Source organism: Taudactylus pleione, unplaced genomic scaffold, assembly GCF_031769625.1.
Source record: "Taudactylus pleione unplaced genomic scaffold, aTauple2 ptg000513l, whole genome shotgun sequence".
NCBI classification, from domain to species: domain Eukaryota; kingdom Metazoa; phylum Chordata; class Amphibia; order Anura; family Myobatrachidae; genus Taudactylus; species Taudactylus pleione.
This window is the reverse complement of record NW_028284915.1, coordinates 5,896,248-5,910,301: the sequence shown is the minus strand read 5'-3', so window position 1 is coordinate 5,910,301 and position 14,054 is coordinate 5,896,248. Positions and strand designations below refer to the sequence as shown.

Sequence of the window (14,054 nt, the reverse complement as noted above, 5' to 3'; positions counted from 1 at the left end):
CAGTAATGGTTAATACATCCTTAAATAAAATCCCCTCAATTTCTGCTGCTGAGTAGCCAACTGTTTCTCCAGCTGGTACATTGAAACTACTATTTGCCACGTCTACGGTTTCTGCGGTGGTTCGCAAGCCGGCTGGTTGCTTAAAAACGGCCTGGCCTGCTGGTCCCGGAAGTGCGTCATAGACGGGAGTCCGGGCTGGGAGACACAAGCGTGAGGATGCAGACACTGAGGGTTATATATGGCAGGTAAATGTACCTTGTTATTTGTATGTGTGTGTCCTGACGAAAGGGCGGGTACCCTGAAGCGTTGACCTATATGGTTCAATAAATGCACTTGGTGTGTGACATCATAATTGGAGCACTTGGAGTGCTGTGTCGTGTTTTGGATGAGAGAGATAGATGTATGTATTTATATATATATATATATATATATATACATATACACACACACACACACATAATGGTTTTGAAACGTCAGCAAATGGATTTGTATCAACACAAAAATTTTGAAAAAGTGCATATCTTATTTCTATTAGCAAAATTTGCAGCTCTTAATCTTGGATACACCTCAAAGCAAATCGGTTTAGTGGGGTATATTAATGTTGGTTCAGTAACCTACCTGTCAGAAGACGACTCTCCCGAAGAACATACAATTTCACCAGAGAACTTAGTATCCGCTGTAATACAAGACACAGGGCATATGGTTTCTCCAACACTTCCATTAAGGTCATCCACGGTCTGGTTTTTAAAGTGCATGCCTCCTAGTTGTTCATCGACTTCCATTACTTCTGCCTGTAAATCACATGAGAGAGACTGAGCTGTGACAGCTGCTTTCTCACTTTCAGAGACTGTGGAAAGTAACTGTATTCCAGTATTATTATTATTAACAGTTGTTATATCAAGTGCAGAAGCTGCTTCTTCAGATACATCCTGGTTATCATTGTACATTTGTTTTCTTGATCTGCAGTGTACAAAATCATTACTGCATTCAGACAATGGACTTTTGTCATAAGAGTTTGAATCTGTTACAGACGTTTTTTCTTCTTGACACACATAGAGGTTGACATTGTTTTGAAGAATACTGGCAGCTTCGCCAGCTAAAGGAATTTCCTCCTGTTTCTCCATGGTATTCTACACGAGAAAAAAAAAAATGAAAAAGATAAGATTACTATACACACTCCACTGTTTCACCCAAATTACATGTACAACAAACATGTAAGTGCTGTATATATTTTCCAGTGGAAGAAGAAAAAAAAAAAAAAACTTAGGGGTAGATATACCAAGAGGCTCTTTGTCAAAGTTGCTCAACACCAGTAGCTTTGACCGATAGTAATAGGAACAAATGCAATACCAGGCTGATTGACAAACTGCACCTTAGTAAATACACCCTTAATCTATAGGAGGCTTTATCTTTCATATAACACTTCTGACAAAACATTCGCATATGGATCAGTGACAAATGGGGAGAGGGACATGGCTGGTTCCCATAAAATAGGTGGTGCTGCTGATACAAAATTGACCTTGCAAACAATTTGTTTAATGGATTATGAGGTTAATTCAATTGTATGTGATGTCTGGCTGCAGATATATCAATTTGTTACGGTAGTGCCGACTTCGCGATGCCGGTAGGCACGTTGTGCTGTTCTGAATGGCAAATTGCAGATAATTGAATTCCCTATATATTTAATTTTTTTTATTCTCGTCTTACCTTGGACTAAGTTCTAGCAGCCGCATTAGGTGGCTAGATATCCATGAGGATGAGTATATTACTTAGGGGTCATATCCATAATAAGGTGTATATTACAATATATAATATTTAAGGGTCAAATTCATGATGCTAGATGTATTACATTATATAATACTGAGGGGTCTTGTCAATCAGACTGATATTACAATACAAAATACTGAGGGGGTCATATCCCTGAGGTTGGGTATATTACATTATACAATACTGAGGGTTCATGTCAATGAGATTGATATTACAATAGAGAATACTGAGGGGGTCATATCCATGAGGCTGGGCATACTAAAATTTACAAAGGATGAGGGGTCATGTCCACGAGACTGAGCATAATATAATATACTATCCTGAGGGGAGGGGCTATGTCCATGAGGCTTTTTACAAAATATGAAAACAAAGAAAGAAATGAGTCATTTGGTGCACACATTATATATAATCTTATTTTTTTTTTTATATAAAAAAAAAAAAAGAAGAACATATACCTTCTAGAAAAAAAAAAAATAAAATAATATTTTATTTAAATAATGATGTCTCCAAATATTACATTAAGGAGAACAAAGATGTTATTCTAGACAGTTATAGTACATTTACTCATCTACAGGATATCACTTCATACAGTCAGGGGTATACTGTGGTCAGGCAACTGAACTCCAGATAAATTACCCTTGTTCAAGTGTTACAGATGTGTACTCGTACATATAGCCTCAATACGCCATGCAGCATGACTTGCCTGGCATGAGTAAGCCGCCAGGCCGCATGCTACCCTGCTAGCGTTTCATCCAAGTAGCAATGTGATGTAGCTAGGACGCACCAGCATACTGTGCTAATTTGATTCATTTGTTATGCGACACATCTGTGTGCATCTGAGTCTATATGAAGCACAATGGAACATGGAATGAAAAGCTGCGGCTGCTACATTGTAGCACTGCGTATACAGATATACAAGTGTCGCATATCAAATTATTCAGCGTGATTTCATGGTGCATCCTAGTCGTGGTCAAAGTAGTGAGCTGGATGCTGCACGCCTGTCAAAAGGAGGAATGCATGCCCTCCACAATTAATCCTGTGGCTCGTCCCTTCTGCCAGCAAGATCATAGATGCCACCAATACTGGGTGTCTACTATCTGGAGTCCGACCTTGGTCCTTCTCCCTGCAGTACTGCCAGCAGCTAGGAGTAACCGCGGGGAGGCGCATCACTAGCGAAGCAGAGAAGAGTCACCACAAGGGAGCTGCAACACTGCCAGAGGCGAAGATGGTGCCTGCAGGAAGGTGCATCACTACCAACATGGAGGAGGAGAGTGACCACAGGGAGCTGCATCACTAACGGCATGGAGAGGAGTGATCATCGGGTAGCTGGAGCACTGCCAGTGGTGCAAATGCATTTTTGGCTATTTATGTTTTTTTACACGAAGGGGGGCATGGCCAATCATCCTGTGATTAGGCCACGCCCCCCCAAAATTACTGGCGCTCGGCCCAGCTCTCTATGTGCCTGGTTGGAGTAGAAGAGTTTGTCCTCCGGGGAGCTGTACAAGCCTGTTGAGTGTTTGGTTTCATTAGAATGACCTCCAGGTTTTATATTGTTATTAATTTGAGGCACTCCTGTGTGGCACATTGAATTGTGGTCACCCATGTGTGCCTCAGCCCATCCCCCATGTGTGTGTCCGCCCACCATGTGTGCTTCTGCCTGCCCCCTTCTGTCACTCTACTCATCCTCCCCTTATATGCCTCTTCCCACCCAGCCTTTGTGAGCATCTGCCCGCTTCCCCCTATCTGTGCGCCTGACTGGGGAACTCTACTTGTTTAATTTCTACTGTACCCGACAATTTGTGTCTGCACCCACCATGCTGCATCATTGTAGCCTGGCAGCGCTGGACTTATCCAGGTGGCTCAGGCGCAGTCTGAATCCAGAGACAGGGATGCATCAAGATGACGTCATGTAGCTGCATGCCACCTCCCGCCACAGTGATACAGTAACACAGCAGGGCAGGCTGCAGTGCAATGAATTTGAATCAATGTGTTCAATTTTTTTCCTGTAAGGGACAATATATTTTTTTTTCTGTGGGGGGCCAGTGTTTGGTTTTGTACTACCAGGGTCAATGTGTGTGTTTTTCTTCATGTGGGGGCCAATGTTTGTTTGTTTTTTCCTATCAGGCAAATGTGTTTGGTGTTTTTCTTTCCTGTCAGGGTCAAATTGTTTTATTTTTTTCCTGTGGGAGCCAAATTGTCTTATTTTTATCATCCTATCGGGGTCAATGTGTGTTTTTCTACATGTGTGGGCCAATTTGTTTGTTTTTATTCCTATCGATGCCAATGTCATCTTCTACATGCTTCATGGGCTGTAGCTGCGAAGTTGTTAGATTTACAGAAAACTGTAATTTAGAAAGGACCCAGAAAGACCCCAATATTTTAAAGTGAGGGGTCCCTGGGACCCAAATTTTTTTGGTCTCAGCGCAATCACTGTTGCATACTATGAATTTGTGGCATACTGTGTTGCATATTATGAATTTGGGGCATATTGTGTTGCATGCTATGATTTGGGGGCATGAGTGACATTTTGAATTAGGGGCAGGAATAATCATCATCATCCTTAATTTATTTAGCGCCACAAGGGTTCCGCAACGCCTTACACAGTACATAAACAAATAAGCACACAAGAAAAGAGATATTAACAGTACGAACAATGCAGGACAGATACATGATTTATACATAGCTGCATTACACTTAGATAAGCAGCATGGTGTCTGTAACCAAGGGTTGGGTGCTGTTGTAAATTTGAGTATAATTAAGTGAAGGAGAAGCACATGAGGCAAGAGGGCCCTGCTCGTGAGAGCTTACATTCTAAAAGGGGAGGGGGCAGAAAAACATGGGTGACACAGATGGGCAGGATACAAGGGTCACAGTAATCTAACATCAATGGAAAGGTTAGTCTAAACTTAAAAAAAACAATGTGTTCAGCAAAATTGCACCAAGCCTCATGATTTGGGGGCCACAACCAAGGACCATTAGAGAGGTCATCTTGCTGCGTTGTTCGGTAAGGCATAGTTGGAGTGGATAAGCAGATTGCATGGGGAGATCAGGAGGGATGTGGGCAGCATTGATGATCCAGGTGCAGGCACAATCCACAGGCATGATGGAAGTGTGGTGGTAGATAAAAGCAGTCCTTAATAGCAGAAATTGCTGATTTGTTAAAATCTCCTTCTGTTCTCCTCCTGTTTAACTCCTGAATAACTCCAGCTTTAACTTAAATGTTCTATTTACACTTAAAACTAAGCACTGTTTTTGAAGCAGCCCAGCTATGGCAGCCTAATAGTGACAAATATGAGATATGGTAAGAACTTACCTTTGTTATCTCTATTTCTACGAAGTCCATAGGGTTCCACAGGATACCTTGGGGTATAGGCGATGGCGGCAGACATCCAGGCACCACAGAGTTAAATTTTCAGCCTCCCAGGATGCACTGGAGTCCCTCTCCTATACCCCGCCCCCGAGCCTCAGGCCACTCAGTTTCGTAACAAGCCATAGGCCGGAGCAGGAGCAAAAAAGAGAAGAAAGTCTGGAACACACAAGAATCACATTCTCACCAGAAGGAGACGGAGAAACCGGTGACCAGATCAAAGCCCATCTGCAGTACAGGTGCGACAGGGCGGGAGTCCTGTGGAACCCTATGGACTTCGTAGAAATAGAGATAACAAGGGTAAGTTCTTACCATATCTCATATTTTCTACTTCAGGGTCCATAGGGTATCCACAGGATACCTTGGGGATGTTCCAAAGCAGTATCCTTTAAGGGTGGGGACGCTCCTGTGCTGTAAGGAGAATCCGCCGCCCGAAGGAAGCATCCTGAGAGGCGAAGGTATCAAAAACATAATACCTTACAAAAATATGGACAGATGACCACGTGGCTGCCAATCACCGCTGAAGCGCCACGTCAAGCTGCCCACGAAGGACCCACAGACCTAGTGGAAGAGCTTTAAAAGAGGATGGAACAGGGAGACCTGTGAATCCATCCTGCCAAAGTTAACGCAGTGGCAGGCCAACCAATTTTATGGAAACCAGAAAGGACAAAACCGAGAGTCTGATTTCTTAAATGGACTGGTACGGTCAACTTAAATTCTTAGAGCCCGTACCACATCCAAAGAGGCCTCACCAGCAGAAAGGACTGGGGAAGTAAAGGCAGGTACTATAATTTCCTCATTGATGTGGAAACTAGACACCACCGTAGGTACAAAACCAGGGCAAGTGCGAAGCACTGCCCTGTTCCTAGGAAAGATGAGAAAGAGGGAGGTCTACATGACAGAGCCCCCCATTCTGAGATCCTACCGGCCAAATCAACGGCGAGAAGGAATACATTCCTAGCCATAAGCCATTTGAAGTCCACTGAGCCCAGTGGATCAAATGGCGGTCCTCAGAGAGCCCTAAAGACCACAGCCAAATCCCAAGGAGCCACAGGAGGAACAAAGGGATGCTGAATATAATGTATACCCTGCAAAAAAGGTGCGGACATCAGAAAGAGTAGCAATCCTACGATGAAACCAACAGGGCAGAAACCTGCACCTTCAGGTAAGCAAGGCAAAGACCGTCATCTAAGCCCACCTGTAGGAAAGCCAACACTCTGGATATCCGGAATACCCGAGGAGCAGAGCCTGTAGGGCGACACAACTGAAAGAAAGTATGCCATACCTGATGGTAAATTCTTGCAGATAAAATCTTCCGAGCTCTTAGCATGGACATAGACCCTGTTAACTATAGAGCTGGAAAAACTCCTAGACCTTAATAGGGCAGTCTCCACCGCCACACCGGCAAGGACAGACAACCCAGGTCTGGGTATCAGCCAGGATCCTGAGACAACAGGTCTGGTCGTAGAGGTAACAGCTTCAGAGTGTTAACTGAAACACTCCAAAGATCTGAGTAATAGTGCCGTCTGGCCCACGCACGAGCTATCAGCAGGAGCGCGCCTCCTTCTTGCTATTACTGGAGGAAGGGATAACGGAGGAACGAGGTCCACAACTTAGAAGGTCCACTGGACCAACATACGTCTACCATAAGAGTCTCATCTCTGAAAGGCTCCACTTGTTCACCAGAAGATTGAACACCTCCTGATGAAGAGGACATTTCCCTGAATGCACGTCCTGATGGCTGGGAAAGCCTGCTTTCCACCTGAGGATTTCTGAATGAACACTGCCGATGACGGCAGGGATATAGCCTTCCACCCTAGCCAGAATTCGAGACACCACTGTTAGTGTTGCCCGACTTCGGGAACCACCTAGGTGGTTTACATAAGCCATCATGATGACGTTGTCAGACCGTACCTGCACGGTATTTCCGTGGAGGACCTGTCCTGCATGCTGGAGAACCGTGAATACTGCTCAGAGTTCTCAGATGTTTATGGAAAGCGAAAAAACTACTGGAGTCCACCTGCCCTGGAACAAGTGTGGACCCATCACTGCTACCCAGCCACGGATACTGGCGTCCGTTGTCAGAAGGACCCGGTACGCAATCCCAAAGGGGGTGCCCCTTGTTTAGGTAAGCTTTCCGCAGCCACCAGGCCAGAGAGAGACAAACCTTCGGGGAAAGCACTATTGACTTTATCCTATGGGGCAAACCATCCCATCCGGAGAGGATCAATTTTTCTAGAGTGACACTGGGTACTCTCCACCATGTCGAACAGCGACACCCTGGAACCCAGGAACCACATTGCCGAGTGAATAGACACTCGGCGACTCTGCAGGCAACTGTGTACCTTTGCCTGTAATGCAGAGATCTTTTCCTCAATCACAAAGATCCTCAGATGTTGGGATATGGAGCATCCTCTGAAGAATCAGAGAGGACCATTTCCAGTGTATCAGTCAGCCCTAACGTAGCAACACAGATATTGTCCGTTGCAGATGGCACTGAAGTATCTCTGGAGACTCTGGTAATACCAGGAGGTCGCCCGGATTGGGTAACAAGCGGACCCCCTGCATCTGCAGATGGGCTGCCATAACCCTGGTAAAACTGGAAATGCTTATCGACCACTGCAAACCTGAGGAAAAACACTGGTGTTCGAAGAAAACAGGGACATTCAGGTAGTCACCCTGAATATATCCAACGACACCACAAAATTCCCAGGCTCCATTGAATGATGGAATGCAGGGTCCCCCTCCTGAACCAAGGAACCCTTAAGAATTTGTTGAAGGATACGAGGTTGAGGATGTCCAGGTAAGACCCATTGGGTTTCCGTACCAGAAAGAGGATTGAGTAATACCACGTTCCCCTTTGGGGCAACGGAATAGGTACTTTAACTCCTGCCTGTAGCATAGAGTGTAACACCCTCAAAAATTACAGGGCCTTGTCTTGAATTGACAGAAGACCTGCAATGAAAAACTGTCTGAGAGGCTTTTACCGGGAGGAGAGGACATACATTCAAGAAAATACTTCTCTTACCCCAGTGTCCGTGGAGGTCAGACACCAGCACTGGGCGAACTGGAGAAGCCGGCCTCCAACTCTGGGGTCCCCCGAGAGGAGGCCCGTCCCGTGAGGCTGAATGCTTATAGTCCAACTTGGGAGTAGGACGTCTGGTAATCCAAGCCTGTTCTTATGGCTGAGCAGATTTCCTGGCTACTGACTGTCTTGGAAAGCTATATTTTAGACTTACCCTGGCCTCACAGGGCCGAAAAGACAAAACCCCAGACCCCGATGGGACTGTAGCCGATGGCAGACAGGCAGACGTAGCTGCTGCCTGCGGGGCCACAATTGTGTCCAGATGAGGGCCAAACAGGACCTGTCCCGTAAAAGGCAAAGCATACCAATTGGAATCTGCGTCCGCTTTCCAAGAGCGCAACTACAGGGAGCGGCGAGCCGCTACTGCTGCCGAGGAGATTCTGGAAAGGAGTAGGCTATATGTAAGACTGTCTCATTATGAACGTGGCTAAGTCTCTGAGAATTTGCCACTATCCACCTGCTCTGCTGGAGAGTCAGTGTGCAGAGATCCAGTTACCTACCCAGCGCTCCATGAATCTGGCCCCCCAGCACACGGTCATAGCCGGCCTGGAAGCCCCTCCAGCAAGGGAATAATTGGCTTTTAGATATATTTGCACCTTGCAATGTGTAACCTCCTTCAAGGAGGACCTGGAGGGCATGGGCCACGTAACACTCCTCACTAGGCATGCAACATGAGAATCTACCCGTAAAGGTAACTCCCATTCGGAAAAATTATTATCCGCAAAGGGGTATGCAAAAGGTCAACCGTTTTTGAGGCTGGAACCGCTTACCCGGATTTTCCACGCCTCCTCTAAATGATCCACCTGACCAGATAGAGGAATTACAGTGGCAACACCCTTATCCTTAAAGAAGGCATAGTTGGATTAAGCCACGGGGGATATGTAATAACCAAAGCCGCACGGACTGCCCGTTTAAGGCCAGGTATATAGACTTTAGACCCAGACTACGCCTCCTTTGCACTAAGGGGCTCGTGTCTGAAAAAGTCAATAATGTCACAGTCATCAGACGTCATGTCCTTACCCGTCTGAGACCCGAAAGGCCGTTTAGAAGGCCGAAATGGTGACTCCCCCTGCAAAACGTCCAACAGGTGCTATACCATTTGGACAATAAATTCACCCACACAGGCTCCTGCGAGACCTGGGGGGGCGAAAAACAGGATACACTGGGGTACCATCAACTGCCCAGGGACCCCTGCATGTGATGAGACCACCACTCTCTGCGATAACCCCTATGGGGAAACGCAGGGTGCGTTGCCCCCAAGGGCTGTAAGCATCTTAGCCAGCCGAGGGCGGTCCCTTTTTGTGCAGGCACAGTGACAGAAATGGGGCGTGATATATAATACAACATGCCCTCCATAAATCCTCAGCGTCTACATATCCCTCCGCTAACTGCACATGATATCAGTACATTATAGCTGGAAGAGGATATCCTCGTTCACTTTCAGACATGAGGATTGTGAACGGAGCGTATGTGACCTCCCACACAGAAAAACCACGTTTACTGTGAGGTAATAAACACCCTGCGACACCGCACCGCAAGGGCTGTAGCAGAAGAACAGGGATAGGAAAAAAGGCTGACAGTCAGAAATGAAAGTACAGGCAAACAGCGCTAGCATTTAAGTCACATACAATGCACAGATAACATCCTGCATTACAAGCACTACGATCAACTACACAGACCAGAGCCTGGTAGGAAACAGTGCTGCATACACTGACCTTATTGAAGGAGAGGTATGCGGGGGACCCGGACCGCAATGGCACCTGTAACAGCTTCCAGCAGCGTTTGTCATTCCCAGCACATGTAGTGAGAAAATGGCCACCGAGGAGCAGAGAGGAGGCGGGCCCGGGGGGGGGGGGGAGCGCTGACACAGCCCGCTCAGACCGCTGTGGAATGGCACTGTGCAGCGGGGGAGACGCCGGCTGTGAGACAGGGAAGGCGTTCTCCCCTGGCCTGCTATTAACCCCTGGGACGCGGCGCTGTACCGCACATGCTGCGGTCCGCTGTCCCTGGTGGTCTAGTGGAAGACGCAGGATCAGTACCGGGCCCCACGCGCAGCCGGTCCCCAGGGAGCCCCCTGCCTGGGGACCAAAAAGGACTGTTACCGGCGGGTGCCCACCGCGGGACCCCGCCGCTTACCTTGTCCCCCGTGCATCCGGCCACAGTCCAGGTAGCCGGGGTCACCGCTAGCTGTGACCCCAGCTACCAACCAGCATCCCCGGATCGGTACCGGCGGGGTGTAGGAGTGACAGCATGGACGTCAATACTGACTGTCCTATTCTGGAGCACTCTAGTTGTGCAGCCACAGCTGCGAAGAAATCTTCAGGGGCCTTGAAAAGTCCCCCCTCTGTACGGTGCGACTGGTCCGGCCAGGCACCGACGAAAACTGAGTGGCCTGAGGCTCGGGGGCGGGGTATAGGAGTGGGACCCCAGTGCATCCTGGGAGGCTGAAAATTTAACTCTGTGGTGCCTGGATGTCTGCCGCCATCGCCTATACCCCAAGGTATCCTGTGGATACCCTATGGACCCTGAAGTAGAAAAGTACGACTCAAACCAGGTGTCCACACTCACACTGATTCCACCCCCACCCCTAACACAACAAAGGGTCAGCAGTAAAATAAACAAATTGTGAGAGGGCAATATACCAACACACATACAGAGTAATTTCCTGCCTTGATACAGATTTTAAAATAATATGAAATACTGTTTCATCAGTATGTTGGGTGCAGTAGTTAATTACCTAACAGGAATGGCCATGTCGCAGATCTTAAGACGAATGATGAGGCATACGTGATGGTATGTGGGAAGTTTGAGATACAGTGAAGGGGCATGTATGGAGGGCTATACAAGTTTTCAAATATTTTGGTCATGGACGATGCTCTGGCTCCTAAACTTTTAAGCTGGCACCTAGATTTTACAGAAATTTGTTGAGCCCTGCCATATCCATGAAGCTGGGCAGATTACAATATATTAAACAGAGGGAGTCATAGCCATAGAGCTGGTTATAATACAATATAAAATATGTGTAGTTTGTACACACCTTGCGCTTGTGTGTGTTTCCCCCGGATACTCCAGTTTCCTCCCACACTCAAACTATAGTAATAGGTTAATTGGCTAGTAAAAAAAAAACCTAGTGTGTGTACATGTGGTAGGGACTATAGAGTGTAAGCTGCACTGAGGAAGGGACTGATGTGAATGGACAAATATTCTCTGTAAAGTGCTGCAGAATATGTGTGCGCTATATAAATAACTGGTCATAAATAATACTGAAGGGGTCATATCCATGAGCCTGGGTATATTACACTATATAATACTATGCAGTCATATCTATGAGTCTGGGTAAATTACAATACAGGTTGAGTCTCCCATATCCAAAATGCTTGGGACCAAGGGTATTTTGGATGTCGGAATATTCCGTATTTTGGAATATTTGTATACCATACTGAAATGTCTTAGGAATAGGGCCCAAATCTAAACACAGAATGTGTATATGAATCATAAATGCCTTAGACACAGCCTGAAAGTAATTTTTCACAATATTTTCAATAATTTTGTGGTTCAAACAAAATTTGTGTAAATACATGAAATGAATATGTTTCATATACACATTATATAGCATATCTAGGAGACTGGGTATATTACACTATAGAATGCTATGGAGTCATATCTATGAGACTGGGTATATTACACTATAGAATGCTATGGAGTCATATCTATGAGACTGGGTATATTACACTATAGAATGCTATGGAGTCATATCTATGAGACTGGGTATATTACACTATAGAATGCTATGGAGTCATATCTATGAGACTGGGTATATTACACTATAGAATGCTATGGAGTCATATATATGAGTCTGGGTATATTACACTATAGAATGCTGGGGTCATATCTATGAGACTGGGTATATTACACTATATAATGCTATGGAGTCATATATAGGAGTCTGGGTATATTACAATATAGAATGCTGGGGGACATATCTATGAGTCTGGGTATATTACACTATATAATGCTGGGGGCATATCTACGAGTCTGGGTATATTACAGGAATCGGTTTGAAATACCGCCGGCCGCATGGCCAGCGGTTCGATTCCCGGCAGCGCCTGGCCGACCACAGCAGAGTTCCCGGCTGCGGAAGCCCAGCAGCGCTGGAAATCCTGATCGCCGATAGGAAAGTATTGACTAACCTAACCCTCCTTAGGGGTGCCTATCCCTAATCTCCCCCCCAAGTGCCTAACCCTTCCCAGCTGCCTAAACCTAAGACCCCCGGCGGGGGTGCCTAACCCTAAATCCCCCAAATCTAACCCTTCCCAAACCCCACCACGCGCACAGCTGTCCGCTCACGGCGCCCAACATCCCTTCGATCGGGATGCCGGGCGCCGGTCTCCCGGCGTCGGGGAAGTGTCAGGCGTCTACATCTAGACGCCCAGCATTTCACCCTCGCCGGGAAGCCGGCTGCCGGTGGTAAGGCAGCCGGCTTCCCAATTGTATACCATATAACAATATATAATGCTATGCAGTTATATCTATGAGTGAGTAGATTACACTATAGAATGCTATGGAGTCATATCTATGAGTCTGGGTATATTAAAATATAGAATGCTGTGGAGTCATATCTATGAGTCTGGGTATATTACAATATAGAATGCTGGGGGACATATCTATGAGTCTGGTTATATTACAATATAGAATGCTGGGGTCATAGCTATGAGGCTGGGTATATTACACTACTACAGCAGACAGTAACTGATGACAATCATGCAGGTATATGTAACGGTACAAGTAAAAACACAGATGATTAAAGCAATGTGTCGGAGTACTACAGATTATAAGAACTAGTACTGCCAATGCCATAGTTGCCCCATGTGGCGGGTAAGTTGCGGCTGTAGGGCGGTACTCACCCCGGTGTGCTCCGGTACCCGCAGCCTCACATACCCCGCAACGGCGGCAGCAGCGGTGGGTGAACTAATTGCACGAGGGCAAAACACACACGCGGCACAGCTTTGCGTTCCAAGTCTCGCTCTAGCCCACGCCGCATCCTGTGTCTTTCCATTGGCTCCCTGTTCTTCAAGCGATTTGTTCTCTCAAATGTTGCCCCGCCTCCTGCCGCGGGCACGCTGGTGACGTCAACTACACATTTGCTGCCAGTGTCTGTCGGGTGATGCATTAATCTGTCGCTTGCTGACACGATCACGAGTACTACAGTAGTGCACAGCCAGCTACCTCCATAAGAGTCTACAGAACGTTACCTATCTGCCTCATGCAGGTCTGCCACAGCAGAGCTCACGTGTTGGAGATTCAAGCAGAATTGTATTTTGTCATGTCATGTGATCAATCCAATTACCCGCGAAGTGGGCGAGTTGCCGTTGCAATAGGAATGGCCATCGGTATGGTTTCCATCGATGGCAAAATATAAAGTGGCCATCGATGGTAATCAGCTATGCAATGAATGACAATCGATTGCCTCACCAACCGATGGTCATCACTGTTCAATGACTGACTGGCCCGTGGGCCAATCAAAACTGGGGGGAGGCGTGGCTTCGCTGATTCCCAACGGCAGAGCTGAGCTCCCTGTCCCATCACCTTGAAAAAATAAACTATTCGGTTATGTTCTTCCATCGATGGAGGGACACCATCTGGTTCTCCCCCATCGATGGGAAAAACATTCGACTGGTCATTAACCATCGATGATTATGAATCGTCGATGGCCATCCCTACGTTGCAACGGTGTACAAACGTCAGCAATGGAGTCTGAGCTCGCGCCCTTCATGGCCCCTTCACGTGCTGGACTTGCACATTTTTGTAGGCAAAAATCTGTGAGCCCGGTGGAAC

The 14,054-nt window shown here is 46.6% G+C and overlaps 1 protein-coding gene across 2 annotated transcripts in view; it reads right to left on the bottom strand.

Annotated features, from left to right (window-relative positions):
- LOC148501593 (uncharacterized) overlaps nt 1-13,582 on the bottom strand; it is a 50,323-nt gene extending 36,741 nt beyond the window's left edge. Inside the window, exons 1-3 of one of the 2 annotated variants that reach the window (XM_088450282.1) lie at nt 13,124-13,582; nt 619-1,130; nt 141-311 (exon numbers count right to left, since the gene is read on the bottom strand). In XM_088450282.1, the coding sequence (XP_088306408.1) occupies nt 260-311; nt 619-1,124 (558 nt within the window). In that variant the 5' untranslated portion in view covers nt 1,125-1,130; nt 13,124-13,582 and the 3' untranslated portion in view covers nt 141-259. Of the gene's footprint in view, nt 1-140; nt 312-618; nt 1,131-13,123 lie in introns of those variants that run through there. The other variant, XM_088450281.1, reaches the window with a different exon arrangement.
- Between the last annotated feature and the right edge of the window lie 472 nt (nt 13,583-14,054).